We start from the raw sequence: 26,181 nt of genomic DNA, 5'->3' as shown, positions 1-26,181 counted from the left end.
AATATATTTATTAGTCTGATAGGAGCTTATATTACTCTAGTACAATTCTTTGAATCCTGAGTTTTATGTGCCAAAACCATTATTTGATTACATGGCACGCCGTAGTGGGGGACTCCGGATTACTTCTGACCAGCAGGGGATCTTTAACATGCTCCCAATGTAGGGGACACAGGCGTTTGTGCATTTCGCTCCAATCAAAATGCGGCCGCTGCGGCCGGGATTTGATCTCGCAACCTCATGCGTAGCAGCACAACACCATAGCTGCTAAGCCACCATGGCGAGCTAGTAACATTTTTGATTAGTTTCCTGTCAGTTTAATAGGAATTTGCATTAGGTATATTTATTGGCAATTTGTATTAGTGCCTGCAGTTGGCGTCTGTTGATCAAATTACCTGGCGGGTCAAATTAAACAAGCAGAAAAAAATTACGGCAGAACTAATCTCGGGATGACTGTCAATGGAAAAGTGATTAGCATTCCAGCACTGTATAGCAACTTACCATATTTCTAATGTCATGCTTATTTAACATCTGTAGTCATTCTGAGATTCCCGTTGCTTCGGCTATATGCAAAATACTCCAGTATCATCCCACTTTGCTATGGCACTCGCTTGCCTAGGTTGCCCAGGAGTATGTCGGCATGACGACGACTGTATGACGCCTACACAGTGACGACGATGGAACGACAAAGGAGGTATGACAACAATGGCAAGACGATAATGAGATAATGATTCTTAAATGATGACAATAGTATACCAACGACAGCATGACGACAACATGTAGACAATGGGATAATGATGAGAGTATGATGACAATGGCATGATGGCAACCGGATGATGAAGCTGAAATGATGACAATAGCACGACCACGACGGCATGATGGTGAACGTATGAAAATGGATGCATGACCACAATGGTGGCAGCATAATCACAATTGAATGATGACAGCATGATATCGATAGAATGACAAAAAAGACATGATGGCAGTTCAACGAAGGCGGTATAAAAACAATGGGATGACGTTACTGAAGTGATGACAATGACAAAATGACAGTGTGACAATGACGGCATGACAACAATGGTATCACAATGACGGCATGTTGAGAGTCGAATGGTGAATTTAGAATTATGACAATGGAACGACCATGACAGCATCACGACGACAGTATCACAACAAATGCATGACCATGATTGCATGACGACGACACAATGATGATGTTGGCAAGACAACATTATGAGGTCAATGGGATGACGATGAGTGTATGACGGCAGTGATGTGATGACGACTGTCACGAAGCCTGTAGATGGCAATGGCATAACGATGATGGCATGACAAAGTTTGAGTGACAATGATGGAATGACCACAATGGCATCATGACGGTGGTGTGACAACTACTTCACAATGACTGCACGACAACGACGGCATCATGACCACGAGCACATTCCTAGTGGTCCAAGCAATTAGACAACTTGAGTAACTGGGTCAGCGTAAAAGGCATGATGCCACCGCCATGGCAAGAGTAATCACGAAGCAGGAATGATGATAACTGAACGACCCCAATGGCCCCAAAACAACAAGCACATACCTATAGTGGTTCAAGGTGGTAGACAACTTGGACCACTGGGTTGGCGTAAAGCTCTAGATAGACAGATAGATAGATTTGCTCCTTTAATCCACGCTGCTGTATTCCTATATATTAAAGTTATGCCAATATTTTCTTTTTATTGATAATTATATGGCCACTCCAAGCGCATTTCTGCTGTTGGCGTTGCTGTGAGGTTTTGTATAATGTCCAAGGGTGATAACACAGTCGCCACGCGCCCTACGCTGTATGTGTGAGTGAAAGCGTACGAGGGGATCTGACGATCACAGCTTAATCTTGCCCATGTAGAAAGGACAAATGCGAAGAGGAAGCGTGCCATCTCCTCTCACGCAGAGTCTAGGTACATCAGCGGCTCGTAGCTTTGTGCGTGCTGTGTGTCCTCGGCGCTCACTTTGCATTGAAGCTATAGACAGCACAAATGTCACTTCACTCGCAGCTACTGCCGCGCTTGCTTCGCTGTCAAAACACTTGCGCCAGCGTTTTGACAGCAAGTATTCGCAGTCATTGAGTGTGATGTGTTCATGTCTGCTGTGCGCGCTGACACCATGCTTATTAATTTAGTTAGCAAGTGAATGTTTACAAGTTTATTAGGTCTTATAAAAGTACTATCCTTACTTCGAATGGCTGTCTCATAATTTGCTATCGCAATCGATGCTTCACCTTTCGCACAAAACTGCATCTCTTTTTCAATTCCATGCATACTCTTTTGGTTCCATTCAGTTGTTAGAGCTGACACCACTACTTGCCTAATTTGTACAATCAAATTCATAAAATTGTAGCTGCGATTACCTGCACTATGAGTTCGTGAGCACTACGAAACGAATGTGTTGGCTAGATCTGGAGTTCGCCTTCAGCCCTAGCCGCACGCAGGGCATACCCTAACAAATGCAACCAGTTAAAAAATGTGAGGTTCAACATGGTATCATGCCATAGCTGACATCATGGTAATTAGAGATGGTAATCACATGGTATCACAAACCACTGCAAGCAGCCCTGCAATGGCTTTAGACCATATCGCGCTGCCAAAAACTCGGTGTGCCTTAAATGATTTTGAATTTGCATCAAATCCCATGCCACCAAATCACTCTCTCCCTCCACCCAACTTCAGGCTTTTTTGTATTCCATGAACGACAATCCTGCAATAGCGGGTTGTCTGCTGGTGCTTCTCTGAGAGCATGGAGCATCTCCTCACTTCCTCCCTGTCCGAGGTCACTTCTCACTCCCATGTTCAATGTGAATATGTGCTGAGTGAAACAAGAGGCAAGGGTTGATTTGGGAATTGAGATGGCTTAATCTACTCAGTTTTGGATGGAACAATCACAGTGTGGTGCACCAATTATACCAAGTTCACTAGTTTGTGTGCACAATTTGTGATACAATGCGATCATCAGTTCCGATTGTTGCAATGTCATCTGTGGCATGAAGCCAAGGTGCATTTGGCATGTCTTGAGCTGGTCACATTAAAGGACAAGGTTAATTATTTGTTCCATATCAGAGGAATTGGGGCTTCATACTGTGATTAGTGAGCCAACATTTACAATGAATAAGAGAAAGAAGGAACAAAAATTGAGTCACTACTTCTTTAAGCAGTTCACATATGCCCCAATGTTTTGCCATTCTTCTTTTTAATGTAGTACTTTGAATCCCTTAGGGGATAATAAATGAAATGAAATCGCATAAAAGAGGCACTTAGGCATGAATACTGACATATTTTGGAGTTTCATGGCTGCAGATGACAGAAAATAAGAGCACAGCAAATGAATAAGGTCCGGAACAGAATGTATCAGGTGTGATGTCTGCTTACATACTAAAAAGTTCAAGAAGCATCACTGAGTTAGCAAGCAACAAATGAATGTATGTTTAATAACACTCGCTTATGTCTGTTTTTATACATGAAAAACAGTAAAAATTGTTCCAGTGTAACATCGAATGTGCTGTGATACAGTCAAGCCCGATTATAATTGGCTCACAGTGAACATTCAGCTCTTATGAATGACAGTAGCACAGCCTTCGGAATTTGTGTTCGATGACACTCTACATCAGATATAACAAAAACATGCAAACCAGCCATTTGATTAGAGTGAATGCACTAGCCCCATTCACTTGCCTCATACAGATAGACCCTCCTCTATGGGCGTAATTTCCTCCCCACTTCTCAGACTTTGTTCACCAACGGCTAAGCAGGCTGCATGTGGCACACACATGTAGGCTTTCTGTCAGCATACCCAGATAACAGATGAAATATTGCTGTAAATTGCGCAGCCATGTGATTTCAGGTTTGCCTTGGTTTCATCATGTGATTTTTTTGGCATCTTACTTTTAATGTATGGATTCAAATACATTATTTTTTGCTGGTCTTTGTACAGAACTGCTTGACTACCTAGTGCCTTCAGTACTGAAATATGGTGTGTGCAGCTCAAGTAGAATGTATTTTGCACCCGATAATTTACCCCACCCACCTGAAGGAAGAAAGCAGCTCACATTTTCATGGAGACTGCTACTGTAGGCTGCTTTTCTCGTTGCGTAAAATAGCTGTAATTTGTAAAATAAAGTCTCAGTTTCACCCAAAAGGCGAAGCCTCAATTGCAATAACAAATTAGTAGACAGCTATATGAAGTAAGGATAGTAATTTTATCAGCCGTATAAATTTGTAAACATTTGCTTACTAACTAAATTAACAAGCATGGTGTATTGCGCGCACAAGCAAACATGAACACATCTCACTCTATGACCACGGAAGCTTGCTGTCAAAATGCTGGAGTGAGGAAGTGCGGCAACAGCAGCGAGGAAATTTACCTTTGTCCTGCCTCTTGATTTAATGCGAACTAGGAGGAAAGAACACAGTACACACAAAACTATCTGCCCTTATCGCACCTAGACTCTGTCCCCATCGCAGATCACTTTTAAGATAAGGCATGTGCATCTGTGGCATATGCAGCAGCTGCCAAAGTAGAACACCCCCCCTCTCCCCCATGTGCCTTGTGCGTGACTGAAGACAGCGCACTTCCTCCCCTTTTCCACCCTTGCGCGCATGAGATTTAGTTCAACAAAACAGACTGGTGGGCTAGATGATATTGCATGTCAATAGCTTTTAGTGCAAAGAAACACAGGACATGAGAGCAGGCACACAGTACACAGTGCTACTAACAACTGATGCTTTATTGCACTGGGTCACAGTATATATATATATATATATCACCATACAATAAAAGACGGAAGGGGAGTGTAACGTCACCACAGCATCAGAGATCACCTAACAGCGTAACAAGCCACCACTACTGTGACAAGAACAGTATCTCCTTCCCTGACAACGCGACAGATGGGCAGCTCACGCAATCTTTGTTTCTGTTCATTTCAAACCCTCCTACAATATCCCTTGTCAGTTGATCAGAACACCGGCTCATCACTCTAGCCTCCTTAAACAAAAATTTGCAGCCGCAGCGCATGCAGCGTGCAGCAAGATGACCGGTTACTGCCAGTTTATCAACATCGTTTGAGTGCTCTCGTAAGCGAGCCTTGAGACATCTGCCAGTTTGCCCCAAATATTCTTTCCCGCATCACAATGTAATGCAGTAAACTACACCTTCCACACATGGGACAACAAACAGTTCGCGATGATTTGCATCACAAGCATTGCATCTATGTTTGGGATTTTAACTTTCGCACACAAGCTAGAAAGTTTATGTGGGGCAAAAAAACAAAAAGAAACAATGTCTGCTTCAACTCTTTCTGCAATCTTCTTGAGATTGTGGCTGACTTTATGTAGATACGGCACCATGACCTTATTTTTAAGAACTTCAATCTACAAACTCTCTGTCATGATCTAAATAAGACTAAGGGACTCTGTGTGCAAACGTTCTTTTCTGCAAAAACGCATAAGAAGGATTGTCTGTTCCATGTGATTATTTCGGTGAAAAGCTGCTGGCAGAAATCTTGCAGTCAAAACTCAAGATATTGACTATTGACGATCTTTTTATGATTAGGAGTTCCGACGAGGTAATCAATTTTTTGAAAGACAACACTCATGAGAACTTCTGTGCCTTTTTGCTTGACATTAAAGGGCCCCTGAAACGGTTCGGACAAATTTTGCAGACGTGTAGGGTACAGCTAAAGTTAATCACTCACACCACCATTTGTGTGAAATGTCCCATATTAAGAGAGCTACGGACGATTACAAGTTAGTCATGCATTTTCTCCTCAACTCGTTCGCCAAGTGATCGGGGTTAAGCTCCGCCTTCACTGGCTCTGCGTCATGATGGCATGTTGTGTCGTCGACTTCCAGTTCTCTAGGAGCGAGCGCGCGAAGCCGCTCAAAACTCTGTGCCAGCTGCTTGGCAGTTGACCTCAACGAGAGCTATCGAAGCAGCATGCGTTGCGAGCATTCTGTCGCAGCGCCGAACGTGTCTGGTATTCCGGTAACCACAGGCGAACTGGGCATTTCGACGGAATGGTGGAGGCATAAACTCAAGCTGATGAAAAAACTTTAGCGTAGACGTACGTGAGCTGCCTGATCAGTCTCCACGGTCCAGCCACCCATTGGCGCAGAGCTTAACCAGCCAAATAAAAAGCTATTTACAAAAAAAGCTATTTACAAAACATTTACAAAAACAAAGTGTTAACGATTACACTCCTGCAAAAAATTTACACCAGCAGCGAAGAAGAATACATTTCGTTACTGCTACTGTGTGTGGTTGGGCTCTGTACCACCAGGTGGCTGCAGCGTGTAGACCGCTCATGTTTGTGCCTCCACTCATCCCATGAAACCCCCAGGCCCAGTCCACTTGCACTTGCATTTACCCAAATACCGGACACACAAAGCACTATTGTGGTAGTAATCCTGCGGGTAAAAAGACAGCTCCAAATACGCAAATCCTGGCGCCGATCGGATACCGACAGTGCAGCCACTCCACTCGTGTGCTACCTTGCAGTGGGACACCATGTCACAGCTTGACATATTGGCAGTCACTACGTTTGCAGCCCACAATGTAACAAGGGCAAACCACGGTGCTCGCAAAAAGAAAGATCAAGGCCAACACTGACCATGGAGCTCTCGTCAACACGGAGCACATTGTAACACAAGCAGATGACACTTGCTGTGTGTCAGAAGTCCTTAACCTTTTGAGGGTCAATGACGTAAATATACGGCGCTGCGAACAAAGTCCAAAATGGTCGATGCCATATATTTATGGTGCCGTCTGTATGTTTAAAAAGCATGCCAATTTCCTAACTTTTTTTTTCTATGTGGGAATACAGGGAATTTTCTTCGCGCGCCTCCCTCTTTCGGTTTTCGTTGCATGGTTTGTTTTAGCGCTAGTTCGCTCCGGCGCGTCTATATTGTCACGTGGTAGTGACGGTTAAGAAGGCAGAAACTGTGATTAACAAAACAAGCGTTTTATTGGGCGAACTTGTGCCCTCAAAAACAGGCTACACTCGAAGAACAACAGTAGCGGCGAACACACTCGGTGATCGTCGAAAATCTGATCAGTGGGTCAAGCACGTCGGCTTTTATACAGCAGTCGTCGAATGTTCCAGACTAATCGTTGGGACCCGCGTGCCTTCCACAAAGTTCTACACCATTCGCGTCAGGCGAATAAATCAGATAACACAAGGTTTGGCGACAACAGGCAATGGATAGAAGCATCGATAACTTTCCAGAAACTTCGGATACATTCAGGCGCGTCCCGCGCTGTGCGATAACATTTGTTAAGCGGCAAAACGTGCTCACCCAATAAAGATAAGTACACGTGTCAATATACTACTGCTCGCGCATTGGCGTGTGTGCAAGCGGGTGGCGGTTTGGGCTTTGTTACGCGGGCGGTTTTGGCTTCTTGCGCTTGCAAAACTGATGGCTATCTCATTACTAATTGCTCAAATGGCGACCGCTCGTTTCTCACTCGTTTAGTGCTCATGGGGGTGTGCATAGGAAGGATGCGGCCGGGCATGCATTTCCGTTGCTTTCTTTTTTTTAGACACTCGCGAAAACTACCTCTGGTTGGCGATAAGATGAAGATTAGTGGAACTTTGTCACATGTTTTGCTTTTTTGACGGGCACACAACCACACAGTTTTCTTAAGTGTGCGCACCTACGCAGTTTGATTACGCTATGGACATACATATTATTGTAAGAGCAGGAACATTTGAGTCTTGCAAAATATTCTTGTGTGCGCATTTTCAAAGCCTTGAACTATAACAATGCATCAAATTTTAAATTCTTATAAGTTTATTTTCTTTTTTATTGTTGTTATTCATGAATAAAAAGTACATATATACCAACGCAAAATATCTTTTTCTCACTTTACGGTCACCCTAGTAAAATTACAGTAAATTTTTTTTCGAAATGACTCCCTAAAAAGATTTGGAATCTGCAATAAAAAAAAATCGACCCTGGGCAGTTGCACATGGCGAAAATATTGACCCTCGAAGGGTTATGTGTAGTGAGAAATTGTTCTTGTGCATTCTTTCTGTTACTTTCTTTTTATAGAAACAAATTAACTAACATTCTAACTATTACGAGCATCATTTATTAACCATAAAGGTGGAAAAATTATTGATGACGCGCCCTGGGTAGCCAATCGTATAGCTCGCCTTACTGATGTCAATTGGGTGATTTATGTCATATGGGTAGAGGCAGCTGAAAATTCCGTCGAGCAGTGTGCTGCGATCGGCAGCGATGTACATTTTTAAAACCTTATAATAAATTACACGCTTTAAATGGAGCACTTCGATGCGTCAATTAATGATCAGAAGGACCTACTCTAACGACTCGATATGTTTGTACAAAATCGTCAAAATCGTTTGAGGTCCCTTTAGGGATCTATTTTACTCTTTACCACATAAAGAACTGTTTGAATGCATGGAGGACGCCATTGACAACCACAGATTTCAGTATGAAGCCAGTCTAACCGGTAATCAGTTCTTAGAACTTTTAAAGTTTTATTTGTCATCTACGTTCGTCGCTTGGGGTGATTCAACATTTATACAGAAAGAAGGCATTTGCATACGGTCTTGCCTTGCCCAAACTTCAAGTGACCTTTTTTTTCCATATTATGGCAGGATTTTGTGCTTTTGCTTGGAAACAACAGCGGTTGCAAAAATATTCAGATATGTGGATGACTATTTGGTGATTTTAAGATGTCACAGTGATTGCACTGCAGTTACCACACTGACAATCTGCTCCGTTTTCCGCGAATGCCTAAAACGTCTCACCTTAACATGTGAAGAGTCTGTTGACGGAAGTAATAGGTTCTTAGACCTCACTCTTCATGTTTTAGGCACCCATACATGTTGGTGTTATGAGCCAAGGGGAAAGAATATGCATCGGCACACTTGAAGCTAGTTAATAGCAAGATCATCAACCTATGTTTTAAAAATGCACTTCTGAAATCCTGCCAGCATCTTGCGAAAAAAGTTTCGATAACCAGGTTTTGCGACTCTGCGCAGCTGGCTACCCTTTGCAGTTGCTGATTGTGGTGGCTCGCAGCATTTAAGAAAAAAGCAGAACTAATAGTCCTGGTGCCGCCTTGCAGCCATGCAGAAGTAAAAATATGGTCGTGGTGCCGTATCTACATAAAGTTGGCCACAATCTCAAGAAGACTGCAGGAAGAGTTGGAGCAAACATTGTTTTATTTTGCCCCACATAAACTTTCTAGCTTGTGCACGAAAGTTAATCATCCCAAGCAGAAACACAATGCTTGTGACACAAATTATGTGTGGAAGGTGTAGTTTACTGCATTACATTGTCATGCGGGAAATAATGTTTGGGCAAAACTGGCAGATGTCTCAACGATCGCTTACGAGAGCACTCAAACAATGTTGATAAACTGGCAGTAACCGGTCATCTATCTTGCTGCACACTGCATGCACTGTGCCTGCAAATCTGTTTAAGAAGACTAGAGTGATGGGCAGGCATTCTGATCAACTGACAAGAGAAATCATAGAAGCGTTTGAAATGAACAGAAACAAAGACTGCATGAGCTGCCCATCTGTTGCATTGTCAGGGAAGGAGATGCTCTTCTTGTCACGGTAGCGGTGACTTCTTACGCTGTTTGGCGATCTGTGGTGCTGTGGTAATGTTACACTCCCTTTCCGTCTTTTATTTTACAGTGCTTTGTATACTGTGACCAAGTGCAATAAAGCATCAGTTGTTAGAAGTGCTGTGTCCTGTGAGCCTTCTCTCGTGTTGTGCATTTCTTTGCGCTAAAAACTATTAATGGGAGATTGAGCCACCGTCGTTGGCTCACACTTGCACACTTTCACTTGCACATACAGCATACGGCGGGCGGTGATGATGTTATCATCTTTGGACTTTATACCGAACATTACAGCGATGGTGACGGCAGAAATGCGCCTGGAGTATCCATTTAATTGCTATCGCAATAAAGCTTTTAGTTGAAACTTTGTCCACTGTGCCTGACTTTGAGTGAGACAACCATGACCATCTATTGTCCCTGGAACAAATGGTCTACAATAGAGCCCTTAATACATGAACAATTTACTCTAAACAATCTCGAAACCACAATTTCCCGGTCCACACTGAAAAAGAAAAAATATTGCATTATTGATTCGCTTAAAAATGAGTCATTTGAAGTAAACTTTCTTGTGACAGATACTGAGAAACCCACTGAATTAAGATTCTAGAGTATTACACTATGAAAGAATGCCGTCCAATGGTGAGACAAAGCATAGGCAGACCTGACTCCATGCCTTATTCTTCACAACACAGCAACTGACAGAAACCAAACCAGCAGTAAAGGATACGAGCAACAGTGAAGATCCTAAGCTTGCAGTTCTTCCAAACCTTGTGTTGCTTCAGGAGGAATGGCAAGAGCATGAGCAGGCCACCATCATCTAAGGTGTAACTAAGGAATAATTCATGACTATAATTGATAACAATATTCAGCAGTGAGAGAGATTTATTAGATTTATTTAGAAGGTTGTCTTGCAGTGCTCTGAAAGTAAGCAAGTGATCTCAAGCTAAATTAAAGTCAAATCAAAACACTCTTCTTTTTTTCATGCACTATTATTTTATGCACTCTTAAACTTTCATATCATAAATTGAATATTATCCTATTTGATTTGGCTCTCAAATGAAGCAGTCACTATCTGCAAATGTGAATATTTTTCTAATAGTCTTTGAGTACTTCACATTGCCAGCTGTGAATGATCAGTCATGAAGCTGAAGCGTAATTAAATGAAGCAAATTTCACCCCTACCAGAGTGGACATAAGGAACAGGAAGTTACGTGAACATGCTGCATTGCTCTGGCAGCCAGACTTTCCCAGCTAAATCAGAATCATTTGCACTCAATTTCGCTCAGGCATGATATTCAGCCATGCGTACTGTGTGATACTATTTATCAATGCTGCAACTGTGTGTTCTAATGGGAATACCTCTGAATGAGCTAGATTTCAACATTGATACTATAATGGTGGCACCATCCTCAGCGACATTTGTAACTAGAGAATAGCGCTCTTTAGCTCTACCATTGCTGCAGTCAACGTGCACTTATTTTCTAGTCTTGAAGGTATGCACAGATGCTAAAGGGCTCATAAGACCGCCTTTTAAAACTTCATTAAGAAAATTCACGCACGCACATGCTCCAAAGGAACTTGATTATTTGTTTATGACACTCCATTCGAGCTTTTGATAAAGTGTACTTCATGATGTGCAGTGTAATGAGAGAAACTTGTTAATGTAGCCAATATTGGGATGTCAATATTGTTTTACATTAGTTGTGAAAAGCATGTTCGTTATCCAAAAACTATTTGAATGGATTTGCTTTTGGCACTATTCGATTCAATCTCAAATATTACTATTTGTACCTGCCTACTTACTGCATAAGGCACACACAATGCTACACTGTTCATTTGTCTAAGAACTGCCCAAGCATAGAAAACTAAAGGTCAGTAATGAGCAAACATACCCGTCATAAAAACTGACAGATGCTCATATAAAGGATACGAACAATCCACCACACGTCGATGGTTCCATGGAGCTTCTCGGTGTTATCTGGAAACTGGTTGATGTTCTTTGGCACAAGGAGAGCATTCTTGCTAGCCGAAACATTTCGAATAGTTTCTGTCACAAATGAAAGCATAAGAGTAGTCAAGAAACATCGTTTTTCTTTGCTTTTGAGGCAAACAGAACTCCTGAACAAGGTTTTGAAGTCGTGGTCACTTTCTTGACAAAAAATCAAGTAAAAAAATGGTACATAAACTCTACACCTGCTCCACAAGCAAGATTTGTGCACTGATTGTCGAAGCAGCACACAAAACAGAATGCAAGAAATCAGCTCACCAATGAAAACCTTCCATGAGCGCTCATCAGGAGACTGTCTCCAACCATACGGCCAGCCAAGGATAACAGTGTTGTGTTTGAGTCCACCAAGGCCAGCAGTTTGGATGCTGAGATAATGAAATGCATGTGGAAAATAAAAATAAACATTTCAACTGCAAGAACAGGAAGGTAACGCCCATGCACCATATGCTAAAAATAAATATTACATAAATAATCGGAACATGTATGCAGTAACTTACGCTTGAAAACGATGAGACACCTTTGTAAGTGGTACATGTTTGAAATAGTGTCAAGCCTCTCTGATAACTTTTTCTAAACTTTATATTTCTATAAGTTGACTCCTTTTTTGGTCACAGGTATAAAAAAAAATTCTATTCAGCAGACTTTTGTTAATTTGACTCCAGTTCAATCTCTTGGGCAATTCAGTTGCAAGCATTAGCCTGGCCGGTGCCCATACATTTCTGTGGGCCAAAATTTTTTACATTTCAATTCTGAAATTGGTCCTCGCTGGACAATTCATACTTGACGGTCAGCAAGCATGTGCCTGACCCCATCGGTGACCCCAACCAATGCCCCAATGGCTTCAGCGTTCTTTGCAGCACCAGTGGACAGTAAATGCATTGAAGACTCTGTCATCTCAGGTTGAAAATGCCCATTTCTGGGCTGCATTCGGTAGATATTGAAGTGAAATTGGTAGCTCACAATCAATTATGTGTATTTACCCGATTCTAACATGAGTGTTTTCAGTTGGATATGAAACTGAAACTGCATTTTCGGCGCTATCAAAGCCTACCCTCAGAGCGCTACCTTTCCAATAGTCATCACATATGGCAGCAGAACACGCTTTCGTGTAGGATGGCATGATGATGCACCGTCTCAAGGTTGGAACTGTGAAAGCTCATTCAAAGGATACGTTATTTTCTCATGCTAAGCTAGCAGCAACATGTGTTTTGGCACTCTAGAGACTTGCATGTACATATTGCACGACAAACTAGCGAAATGATTTCCGATTGCCAGAAATGGAAGAACACTACATAGCTTTTTAATAGGGTGTGCGTTAAATTTGTGTGAACATTATTGTCTACAAAGAACCTACAAGAACTGGGCATGCGTTGGATTCAGGGATGTGTTAGAGTTGGGTAAGTACTTCCAAACTGAGTAAACACTTCCAGAAGTGGTGTGCTTCTTGATGTTTTTTTTACCTCTATCATTTATTCCAACCTGCCAGTAACATTATCAATTTCTCTGGTCCCGTCAAGGTGGAATTAACGGAAGTCAACTGTACTTGAACCATTGGAAACCTAATTCAACAGCGTGTCAGACATAGCTTTTGTTTACTCAATTAACAGCAACACATGCCAAGATTTTGCACATGCGAGGATAACTATAGCTAGTGGTGACCAGCTTGTGAAGCAAGCTGATTCAAATGGGAAACTACAGCTTCTATACTTTATTTATCCAGAACCTTTTAAATATACAGTATGAGCAGTTTGTAACTGCGAAATCTTTTTTTTTCTTCATATAGAACTGTCAGATGGATAAGAAAAATAAAAATTTGTAAAGACACCATTGGAATGATGTTTTTGGAAACATCATAACAGACAAGTATGAGTTATAGGTAGCATAATATCAAAAAAGTAGCACTCTGCCCACACATTCTTTTAAGATACTAGATATATAGCAGGACCTTGCTCATACGTTTAGGAAAAAAACTCGAAAAAAACATACTTTTTGGCAAGAAGAGTTTGACAGACTCAACTATTGCTGACATCTATGTAATACGAAGCGTTGCGAGGATTATTGTGGCATGAGATGCCGTTGTGTGTTGAGCTGGAGGCGCTCCGGCGGCCGGACATGCATTTTATTGTTTGCCTATCGCGCGGTGTTTTAAGAGGGTGACAGGAAACCAAATGAAATCGAGCTGGCGGGCGTGCGCCGGATGCCCCCGAAGCGAAACGTCATGCCCCCGCCTGCAGCAGGGAATGACGGCGCGTTTGGATTATTGCCTACTAACCGCGTGCAGTACACTACCAATGGCACAACGCACTATGCACCACGCAATATAATACAGATAGGTGAAGACACTTATTGCAATAGGTTTGGCAGCGATAACTGTGAATGCGGTGTGTAATGACCCGGCCAGAGATTTGCTGGTACCAAAATAAGAAAATGTGTGCGCCGTCGCTTTCATGTGAAATGGGCGGCTATATATATATATATATATTGTAATGAAGCAGACGCGCCCCTGTGTATGTGCCGTCTGAAGAGGAAGACGAAGGGCCGTGCCGTGATCTCGAGCGACCCCGTGCTTCGGACAGCCCTTGCAGTGCCTTGTTTTGCCTAGCGTTCCACAACGTCGTGAACGAGAATAAACCTCATCGCAATATATACTGTTCTCGACCATGCGCACCTCGCGTCTTTTTTTGTTTACATGGGATCAAGCAGCTGGAAAATGTATATTATCGCAGTCTGCAGCAGGGAACGGCATTCATGTTTCGGTTATCACCTATTAAAAGCGTGCGCTGTGCTTCCAACGGCACCATGCGTTGTGAAACAGATAGGCGAAGATGCTTATCGCAATAGGATTGGCAGTGACAGCTGTGAATGCCACGTGCGACGACCCCAGAGAAGATTTGCTGGGACCGAAATGGGAAACTGAGTGTGCGCTGGCATTTTCATGTGAGACGGGCGAGCGAATATTGTGGTGAAGCTGCCACGGCGGGCCACCTATACATACTGTTCTCAATCGCGCGCCTTGCGCATTTTATTGCTTACATGGGATCTAGTGGCCGAAAAATGTATCATACGATTGCCATTTGGCGACATGCTAAACATTGGTGCCGAAACACTTTGTGTTCCGGGAATGTAGGAAGTGGTAAAAAATAAGCGTAACTCTACTGGGTAATTTTTCGTGTTCTCGATTACAAACGTTCAAGCTGGGAAAACTTACGTAACAGGAACGTATCAATGAGGTTCTACTGCATTTGAAAATAGACAAATGGCACTTCTGCAGACTAATACAAGACTTCATTTGTTGATTGTATTATACACAAGTCACTAAATTATCCTTTACAGAATAAGGAAAGTTGTCATCAACCTGAAAGTAGCATGAAGATTCAGAGAAAGCTGATTTTTTTATGTACAAAAGCTAGAATGACATGTAATAATGAAAAGGGCATAACACACATATGGCAGATGGCATCAATGGTGTTTCCTCCAGAAACAACATCCGCAAAGCCCTTCACTCTCTCTTCTTCCAGTACTTTCTTTAAGCTCTGCACAAGAAAACAAAACACACATGGGACAATCACTACAATATCATATAAAATCAGTATCATTACAACTTATTTACATAATTGACAAAATCTGTTCAGCATTTCAGTGCATGGTCATGTAAGTGATTATGAAACATCGTTTCAACACACAAATAAGACACGGACGAGCAGAGAACGAGAACAAAAATGCCGGTGTTCTTGTTATCTTTCTCTACTTGTCCGTGTCGATTTGTGCGTTGGAACGATGTTTCATAATGCTATTCACAAACAACTAGCCTAGCTGTCTATGCTTAGCTCATGTCTTTTCTGCTCACTATAGTGGCAACCTGAAAGCTCATACGATAAGTGTGAGAGGAGACAGAACTAGCTAGGAAGGAGCATGAAGTCATGATTTTGAAGTGTAGTTATTAAATTTAAAAAGGAGGTAATGAGATGAAATTTTTAGTGCATCATTGTTGGTGAAAAATCTTTTCTTCCTTTTGGATGGATGTGTGTTGTTTAGTGGCGCAAGGGCCAGGTGTGGCCAAAGAGCGCCATGACTGATAATGATGTGTTAAGCGCTGATTGGTGAGTTACGATGATGGGGTGTAACATGGCTGTAAAGTGGCCTAAAATTAGTCGCTATCGTAGAAGCATAAAACGATATATAGGTATGAAATTATGACAGTGATACGTGGAGTGGTCTCTGGGTATAGGACGAGTGACAAGTGATCATGGGGCTAAATTCATGAATATGGAAATAGCACATATGCCTCCTTAAAGCCTTTGAGCCCAAAGGCTGGGAGGCAGGTGCTTTCTTTCAATGCAGCTACCGCAGCAGAAACCTCTGTTAAGAGCTTCCTTTTACTATGATAGCAGTTTGTACCTAAAAACTAAGTTCACTGTGCCTGGCTGTCTATTCATCCATCAATCCTTTCAATTACACTACCGTATATGGTCATGCTGTCATTATTGTGTTATTGTCGTCTTGCCATCACTGTGTCACCATCATTGTGAGCACTTCCTCCAGTGTGTATGATGCAGACTGGGAGAGCCGTGGCATCTGCACAAGTAACTTGGATACAACGGCAGGTAACATGTTCTTGTAGCAAAGCTGTTGCACAATGCAGTAATTGTTCACAGCATGGCTTTAGCAGTGATTCTCAGTGTTAATCTCAGTGTTAACGCCACGCACAGTTGGTCACGCGCATATCAAGTGTTTTCAATATGTGTGAACAACTAGCTCAATTAAAGATATTGTTTGTTGTGTCAACATTATGAGCAACAATAAAAAGAAGTGTATATAGCTGTAACACAAATGTAAGATTTCCTAATACCAGAGCACCTAATGCGAGGTCGACTCTACGCTTACCTGCATTAATTTTCAAGCAGTGTGGGTTAATAATCATGCCCAAACTGCTTTGTACAGTTCGATATATAGGTGACTGAAGCACTGAACAAGCATAATAGGGGCTTTCTAGTTGTGAATATGGCTTGAGTTCCCATGAAAGCAACAGCGCAGGGTATGGGAGCTAAATGTGGATCTCCTAGCCCTCAAGTGGATATAAGCTGCATTGGGACAATAAGGTTAGTACTAAAGTTCACAGTAGCAAACTCCACTGAAATGCTTCGTACTGTAAGTATGAGTGACATGAACCTATGCAAAAATAATATTAAATGCACGTGCACTGACATATCAATAATAGCCTCCAGAAAAGCCAATAATAAAACCTTTAGCTGAAAAACTCATTCTACAATGCATACTTTGAGAGCATACACACTGGCTATAGTTTATTACTACAGATAGATAAAAATACAGTAATTTTAGTAGACATTGTTTGATGCCAATAAAATCAAAATGCACAAATTTCGCTGCTAAAGCATATCAGAATTTTCTGTCACCTGGAAAGTGTGAAGATCAAAAGCATATTATACTAATGCTGCTCATTCATACCTGTTTGCTTGCCTGGCATTCACTGTACATTTTGCTGTACTCTCCTTCCAAAACAGAGCAGACGAGTGTCAGGCCTTTTCCTGCAGAATTATTACTTTATTAATGAAAAGTAATAAAACTAATACAGTTACCCTTTCTAAAGACCTAGTCACAGTAAGTGATTGGTTATTATGAACAAAGACAAAGTAAAAATCAAAGCAACAAACATGCTCAGACCCAAACTCTTTCATTATGAATGCACTGCATGCACACCACATCACCCATCCATAATAATGGCACATGCTACCATGCTGTTGTTTTTAGGCTCCATTCTTTGCTTATTTAACTACATGTGACATATATACTGGGACACAATCTTCCAGGGTGGCAATTTATGAATGTGACATTAAAGTTAACATAAGTAGCATTGCTAACTGGTCTTGCTTCATTCTGCTTCATTTCTCATGCTTGATGGACATTGCTGAACATGTATAACTTATCCGCGCTACATATGTATGCTTTTTTTCAGTTGTTCTAGTGGAATGCCAACCACACTGGCAAACTCAGTAAGGCATGTACAGGGTGGTCCTTTATGAAAGGGAACACGACGACCGCGTGGCCCATGCTCTGCAGAGGCTGCTTAGAGCACCAGCAAATGGCAGCAAGGAAAAGCATGTCTGCTTGTGGCGTCATCTGTTGGCGGCCAGAATAACCAGGCATGGCCAATAGGCAAGAGCCTGCTAGAATTAGCTGGGATCCCCAAATTTGAGTTGGCTAAAAATGCTCAATTTTCAAGTTGGCCCAGCTCCAAATTTCAAGTTGGTCCACTCCCGAAATTTCCAGTTGGCCCAACCTCAATATATTAAGCTGGCTCACCGAGAAATTTAAATTGGCCCACCCCCAAACTTATGTTGGCCTACACCCAAATTTCAAGTTGGCCCACACTCAAATTTCAACTTGGCCCACTACCAAATTTAAGTTGGCCCACCTTCAAATTTCAAGTTGGCCCACCTCCAAAGTTCAAGTTGGCCCGTTCAAGTTCAAGTTTCTGTAGCGTTCCTAACTAGAACGGCAACAGAAATGACATCATCTAAGTGAGATGGGTGTCGTCCGCCATTTTATTCCAACTTCTTCCTCCTCACTTCTCCCCTAGCACCTTCCTTCGTCTTCTTTCATGCGTCCAGCGCAGACCGCTTCACTCTTCCGGATTTCTTTTAATTACACCTCCTGGGGTAATACTTGAATACGTTTCCAATAGCGGCGCACTCCGTTTGGCCCGAGGCTCCGGCGTACCAGACATTCTTCAATATTCCATGCTGGCATGCAGTCTTAATAACTTGAAATGGTCCGCAATATTTTGAATTTGAGGGCACAGCTCCTTTCCTTACAAGGACATAGTCTCCAGGCTGTATGTCCGGTATCTCGCTACTGTGCCTTTTATCAAAGTTTCGCTTCATGCGGCGCTTGTAGATCTCCTGTTCTTTGACAGGTTTCCTTACTTCCGCAAGTTCGAGGTTCTCTAGGAGACCTAGCTCACGATCTGCAGGAAGTATGGGCGCTGTACCTGAAGTTACAAAATGAGGGCTGCAGCCTAAACTCGTGGTGTATGATCTGTTGTGATGCTTCACAGCGGCCTCGAGACAGCACTTCCAGCCACCGGCAAAGTCTGGATACATCTTCAGATACTGTTTGATGTCTCGTATGGCACGTTCCGCTAGGCCGTTTGCTGCCGGGTGGTATGGAGAAGAATACTTTATCATGATGCCGTGCTCCTGGGCCCACTTTGATAATTTGGCACTCCGAAAAGCCGGCCCGTTGTCGCAGACGAGCGTCTTTGTGTGTTTAAAACACTCAGCTTTGAGGAGGTCTATTACGCTGTTTGCGTCTTCTTTGCCAGCTTTAGCCGCAATCGTCCGTGTGCACTCATCTATGGAGAGCAAGAAAGCTTGCGTTCGCTTGACTCCTTCCCCCTTCTTTTTGAGCTCCGCGAAGTCCAAATGAATTACTTCGAACGGGATGCTTGAATATTCAGGGTTTGTCATAACGTCTGTCGATTGCTTGAATTTAACTTTGTTCACCTGGCAGAGGTGGCATGTGCGGATGTAATGGCTGATGTCATTTTTCATGCCCGGCCATGTGAATCTCATGAGCAATTTCTTATAAGTGCGCCAGAAGCCATCATGTCCACCCGATTCAGGGGTGTCGTGGTATAGATGAAGAATCCTTGGAATCATAGTTGGTGGTACGTGATACCTTCCATTGATAAACTGGAGCTCTTCTGTACCTTCCCATAGCTTAATATGATTGATTGTATCTGGATTATTGCTTGATTCCTGTACAAGTAATCTTGATAGTGCGTCAGCGTCAGTGAGGAGTGGGCCAGGACGGTGCGAAATTACGAAATCAAATTGTTGCAGATAGTTCACCCATCTAGCAATGCGGCCTCTTGGCTGGGCCATGCTCAGAAGTTGAGTCAATGCTTGATGGTCCGTGAAAAGTATGAATTTGGCACCTTCCAGGTAAGTACGAAAGTACTGCACAGCTTTTAAGACGGCCAGAGCTTCCTTTTCTGTGGTACAGTAATTGATTTCGGCGGGTTTCAGGGTATAGCTGTAGTACCCCACGACGTAGTGTTTGGTTTGATCAGCTTATTTGGATGGCTTCTGGTATAGAACTGCACCGGTAGCATAATGTGATGCGTCCGTGTTCAGCACGAAAGGCAAGGAAAAATCCGGTATTCGCAAGATGGGGTCCAACGATATTAGTTTTACAAGCTCACGATAGACAGCTTCGCACTTCTCGTCCCAATGAAAAGGCACGTCTTTCTGAGTTAAACGTGTGAGGCACCTTGTTCTCAGTGCGTAGTCTTTGATAAACGCCCGGAAGTGTCCTGCAAGGCCAAGAAAAACGCGCAGGGAGTGCACATCATAAGGCTTTACCAGCTTGGAGATTCTCTCTACCGATTCTTGCTTGGTGCTTTTAGTCTGTCCATCAAACACCCTGCCAAGAAATACTACGGTATCTTGAAAGAACGCACTTTTCTTGAAGTTGACTTTGAGTTGGGCAAGACTGAGGGCATGAAGAACTTTTGAAAGATGACTACGGTGTTCGTCCTTTGTCTTTGAGTAGATGATGATGTCGTCGATGTACACATTGCAAAATGTGCCCAGGTAAGGTTTCAGAATGTCCGTCATAATCTTCTGAAACCACGCAGGGGAGTTTTTCCAACCAAATGGTAGGCGGTTGTACTCAAACAAGTCAAATGGGGTTATGAACGCGGTGTACTTCTTCGTTTCTTCACTTAGTGGAATCTGCCAAAAGCCCTTGCAGAGATCTATTCGTGAAAACCAATGGCAACCACCGGTTTCGTCAATGATGTCGTCGATTCTCGGCATTGGATAAGGTATCAATTCAGTTTGACGATTGAGAGCCCGGTAGTCTGTGCAGAGGCGGAATGTCCCGTCTTCTTTAGGTGCAATAGTGATAGGAGAAGCAAATGGGGATACAGAAGGCCGGATGATACCTGCGTCTAACATTTCTTGCAACTCCTTTTTCAGCCACACCTTTTTATCTCTGGACATATTATAGGGGGTTCTACGAACCACTGTTTTATCTGCGAGCTCGAAAGGAACGACATGGGATTTCATTGCTGGAGGGTAGCTTCCTATGCATATAAGCTCTGGGTACTTAGTCTTGATGTCTTCGTGGTGAAAAATTAGCCTTGATACACTAGGTTCTTCACCAGGGTCTTCTGTTCTTATCGTGTCTTCGGCCATTACCTTGTCATCCCAATAGAGGTTCATCTTAAGTTTTTTCATGTCTGGACGGGACAAAAGAAAATCGTAGGTGACATTGGGAATGGCCAATACGTCACTGGTAATAGCATTTCCTTGAAATTCAATAGCCAGGGTTACCCATTCGCTATGCATGGTCACTGACCCATCGTAGGCTTGGACACGCAATGTTCTACCAGCGTGCAGACGACTGGCATCCACTCGAGTCTTGTTGATAATAGATACCGAAGCTCCACTGTCAACGAGAGCCTTCACTTCAATGCCATCTACCTTAATGGGGGCGTACAATAAGCTTGACGACACCAAATATACTGTCTCACTGAAGCTCTTTTTCTGGGGCTTGTGATGCACGGTAGACAGATTATGTGGAAGTAGGTTGCCGTGAACTGCGGTAATTGGTTCTTCACCATCCTCACAGTCATGATTTACGCTTCCCAGAGATTTGTTTATGAAGCTGTGTTCACATTCAGTTGACGGCAACGACTCTAGATTGGAATCACGTTGCTCTGTTCTACCATCTGGCTGTCTTCTCGATGTAATTCTTGGCACTGAGGTCTGTAGAAAGTTCAGAAGGTCATCAAACGTTCTTGGACCTTTGAGCTGGACATGACAACGGATCTCGATACACAACCCTTGCGTTATCAAAGCTACAACAGCAGAAGACGACAGCTTCGGTTCTGCAGAATACAACAGGCGACGCTTCTCAAGACAGTACTCAAGCAGAGAGCCACCTGTATAACTGAACCGCAGTGCCGCATCCCATCTTTCTACTGCGTTGCCTTCGAAAGCCCCTAAAAAGTTGCTTTTCCACAGTTCCCAACATGTTGTTCCATAATCCATGAGTTGCACGTCATACCATTTTCTGGCTATACCGCCCAAATAGCGGCGCATATGCAAAATCTTTGTGTCGTCGGAGTGCCACAGATTCTTGTCACAGGCGTACTCGAAAAAACACAGCCAGTAGTGTGCATTTTGCGATTTTCCTTCAAAAACATCTGGTTCAACAATACTTCGTGCTGACTGCTCTCGACTAAGTGCTTGGACGAAAGTTCTCATTATTTCGATCTGTTGTATAATGTTCCTTTGCAGTTCCATAACACTCAAGTCTAGGCTCACCTTCCCGGCAGGCGTTTCCTCTTTGAGGGTGCCACGTCGTATGGGTTCCAGAACGAGTTCGCTCAGTGTCTGCAGTTGTAGATTCACTGTCACCGATCCTGTTTGCACGAGGGCTTGGCGGCTGATTGCAGCTTGTTGCAGTACCACGTTGATCAGCGCGGTAGAACTAACTTCAAGAGGAAGGTCCGTCGCTGGCTCACCGTGCACTTGGTATCGGGTGAACACAACAGACTCTGATGACGCCTGGTCGACGAAAAACGTCACCCGCATCGCTGGTCTTCGAAAACTGTCGGCTGCGCCAAAATGTAGCGTTCCTAACTAGAACGGCAACAGAAATGACATCATCTAAGTGAGACGGGTGTCGTCCACCATTTTATTCCAACTTCTTCCTCCTCACTTCTCCCCTAGCACCTTCCTTCGTCCTCTTTCATGCGTCCAGCGCAGACCGCTTCATGTTGGCCTACACCCAAATTTCAAGTTGGCCCACACTCAAATTTCAACTTGGCCCACTACCAAATTTAAGTTGGCCCACCTTCAAATTTCAAGTTGGCCCACCTCCAAAGTTCAAGTTGGCCCACCCCCAAATTTCAAGTTGGTCCACCCCCAAGTTTAAATTGGCCCACTCCCAAATTTATGTTGGCCTACACACAAATTTCAAGTTGACCCACCCCTACTATAGGCTTCCCCATGGATTTTCTGTGGACCCTATGTATCTGCATGGTAATTCTCTCTAATCAATTTTTTTTCAATTGTTCCTCATCACTGATAAAGCCACCAATAATCTACATTTACACTGTTATAATGATTAAATGTCGCAACTTCGCACATTATGCATTTTTGTGCTGATACAAGGCATTACACTTTTCGCGTGGCGGACAGGTCTTGCTGCGGTGCTCGCTGAAGAATGCTTACGCATTAAAATATGCAGGGAGTGCCTATTAACTAGCGGGCATATGTTGGTCCTTCCACGTATCCAATGTGCTAGCATACCGAGTGCAGTTTGCTAGCAGCAGACGCTGCGGTGCAGGCCCCGCCTGTTGCGTATCCACCTGGCGTGGGACGCAGTCCACAGCTACTTGCCTATCAGCCGTGTCTGCTTATTCTGGCTGCCAGTAGATGGCGCTACAAGCAGACATGTTTCCCCTTGTTGCCTGTTGCTGTCACTCTTAGCAGCCTCCACAGAGCACAGGCCATGCGCTCGTGTGTTCCCTTTCATAAAGGACCACCCTGTACAAGCATTGCAAGCTAATACAGGAGCTTCATCTCTTCTTTCATCGCTTCCTTGGGCAACAGACTTAATGTGAATTCTCACATACAGAAAACATATTTTGCATGAGTGAGGTTAGCTATAGCTTGGCTTGAATGTACATATTGAAATTATATATTAACATGTTAAACATGCATGCAGTTATAGCAATTGAAGGAGTTGGTGTGAGAAAAATCTAATCACATTAGGAAAATACAAACATGCACTAAGCAAGTAAATTTGAATGAGTCTCTTACTTTTCAAGCACAGTGAAATCTCAGTTAATGGTGATTTACCAAAAGAAAAAAATATGTTGCCTTCACAGCAATTAAAGTACGCTGAGTGAACGTGATTTAGAAATTATATTTAAAAGTATGACAGGCAGACCAGAACGCACCAGCCTTAAGTTGTGAGGCAAAGGTGATAAGCTTGCGATATTTGGGCATGTAGTCTTGGTTGAGTTTGCACAGGACAAGCACTTGGGGTCTCCAGTTCTTAGTATGGGGTGGTCCTTCTTCCAAGCGTAGCAGACTGTAGCGGGCAGCACTCAGGGCTAGACCACGTAGACCATCTCCCCATTCTTTCTCAGCTCTGCATGGGTGGTGTAGACCGTACACTTGCAAAACTTAAGGTATAAAGTCACCTTCTACAGTCCAAATTGCTCTAATCATATTGCAAGACCACTACAGCATGCATCAAGTTTTTCAGCATAAAGAAGATATTGACAGAAGCAATGGAATTGAGCTGTGAATATAATAAAGGTGCTGTTATATTGTGCTGAAATATGTGCAGTGTTCAGAGTGAAGGTTACGATAAAATAATGTGTGGCATTGTTTTTTATCGGTAAACAGAATTTTTCAACATCACCCATGACATTTAGCACAATCATACTTCTTGAGCTAGATTACTCTTAGAAGCAGACATTATTTAAAAGAGAAATCAAAAGGAATATTTTAATAATTAACGATACTTTGCTAATTACCTTTTAAACAAATTACTTTACGGCACATATTGCAAGTTAGAAACTGCAGCCAGTGCCTTGGAAAGTCATATCTAGGTGGATGATATGGAGGAGGTGATATCTAGGTGGAGTCATATCTAGGTGGATATCCTAGGATGACACCAGTTTTGAGATATGCCTTCCCGAAGTTTGCAACTGAATGCATTGTTGCTCCAGTAGTTTTTGAGCTTCAGTGCATAAAAGGGTGTTCTGTTCATAAAGTAAGTAGAACAACAGTGAATTTTTACAGCAAGTTTGACAGTTCTTGTTTCTTGTTTGAACTGGTTCTTGTTTGAAAATTCGTTCCAATTGGATGTGCCTTGTGAATCACTGGCTTCAATTTGTATATTGCAATATGGGTGTCAAAGTAATTAGTTAAAATGTTGATAAGTGACATTTTGTTAAATAGTCAAATATGTATTGTCATTTCCAGCATAAGTAATGTCTGCCTCTTTAAGTAGGCCAGCTCATTCAATAGATTCATATTATAGTAAAACTTCGTTAATACATAGCTGGCAGGGAAAGTGGATCAGGTATACACTAAGCTATGTACTAACTGACTGACAATGGTAGATGAGCGGCTACAGACTTACCGGCCCAAGAAAACATGTTAATTTTTACTCAAACACACATGAAGACAAGTTTTATTTGTGAGCAGGCAGCAAAAAAATAGGTGATTTTCATGTGCCACCATGGCAGCCTTTGCAGTGACGACGGCATCCTCAAACTCAATAAGGCTGCGAGCTAGTTTCTCCGTGAGGCCCCACTTGTCTGTGAGCGCCCTCATGACGGTCAATGCACAAGCCGCGTCGGATACGAAAGGGTCATCATCCACGTCGTCACCCATGATAACGTAGAAGCGCTAGAAGCTATGGGAGCATGAAACATGTAATGGCTACCATGCTTTGATGCCAACATCGGAGGCAACTGCAGTCTGGGGAAAAGTCTGTGCACTCTAATTTCAGTAATTTCGCTATCTATGGTCTGTGCGCACCACATTTTGCTGATTCCATGCCTGTACGCACCGAAAAATGAAGTAAATACTACACACTAACCATCTGGCATTCATTAAGCGATTAGGGCTTAAGCGGTAAGCCAATACATTAGGTTCAATGACGACAGGGCAGGGCGACTGTATTTAAACCGGAATTACTTATTAAGCGGGTACATATTAACGAGGTTTTACTGTATATTCCATAATCAATTTTTGAAAATAGTCTTCACATAAAAAAAAAGGGGGGGGGGGGACTGCATATACTGGCCACAATGGTACAGTGGTTATTGCATTTTGCTTCTGAACACAAGGTTGAGTGTTCATTTCCCTGCTGAGGCAACCACGTTCCACTGGACCCAGAATGCAAAAATGCCTCTGTACTGAGCATGGGATGCCCATTACAAAACCGCAATCAATTAATCAATCATCAATCATATAAGCCATATCAACATGTAATAGCTTCACTCATGTAATGGCACACTCATAAGTTAATAAATAAAGAAAAAATAGTTTTAGATTTCATTTGGGTATGAGCAGTGCTTCTACCCTTAAGCAGGTATAAAAATGCATCATCCAGGAGGAAAATGACAAGTTCACCTTAGCTGTGCTGCATTGTGATTGGTGCATTCTGTATTTGCCATGCCGTCCATCTCAGTCTATATGAACCTGTGTGGTAATCTTATGTTGTCAAGACAAGAAGATAATTTCCAAAAGGCAATCTTTAATAAGAAAAAACTAACATTTTTATTTACGTAACATATGTAGCAAGACATTTTATGCAAAGCTTTGAAGAAAAGAAAAAGAAAAAAAAAATCACCGCTGCTTTTGCACGAGTCTAGAAAAAATATATACTTGTAGCATCACAAATGATTGCTTGTACTACATCAGGCAACTGAGAGAAAATGTACGTATCAACAGCCCAGTGTTATCAGTGTGGCAGCACCAACT

The 26,181-nt window shown here is 42.7% G+C and overlaps 1 protein-coding gene across 7 annotated transcripts in view; it reads right to left on the bottom strand.

The window, feature by feature from the left end:
* kcc (solute carrier family 12 member kcc) overlaps positions 1 to 26,181 on the bottom strand; it is a 436,470-nt gene that overhangs the window by 28,562 nt on the left and 381,727 nt on the right. For all 7 annotated transcript variants that reach the window (XM_065424384.1, XM_065424386.1, XM_065424383.1 and 4 more), the window contains 6 exons: positions 23,637 to 23,830; positions 17,105 to 17,184; positions 15,083 to 15,171; positions 11,897 to 12,003; positions 11,561 to 11,677; positions 10,358 to 10,447 (listed from right to left, as the gene is read on the bottom strand). In XM_065424384.1, the coding sequence (XP_065280456.1) occupies positions 10,358 to 10,447; positions 11,561 to 11,677; positions 11,897 to 12,003; positions 15,083 to 15,171; positions 17,105 to 17,184; positions 23,637 to 23,830 (677 nt within the window). The remainder of the gene's footprint in view (positions 1 to 10,357; positions 10,448 to 11,560; positions 11,678 to 11,896; positions 12,004 to 15,082; positions 15,172 to 17,104; positions 17,185 to 23,636; positions 23,831 to 26,181) is intronic.

The sequence above is a fragment of the Dermacentor albipictus genome, chromosome 1 (genome assembly GCF_038994185.2).
Source record: "Dermacentor albipictus isolate Rhodes 1998 colony chromosome 1, USDA_Dalb.pri_finalv2, whole genome shotgun sequence".
NCBI classification, from domain to species: domain Eukaryota; kingdom Metazoa; phylum Arthropoda; class Arachnida; order Ixodida; family Ixodidae; genus Dermacentor; species Dermacentor albipictus.
Note: the sequence above shows the minus strand (reverse complement) of the source record. Positions and strands in the feature narration are given on the sequence as shown.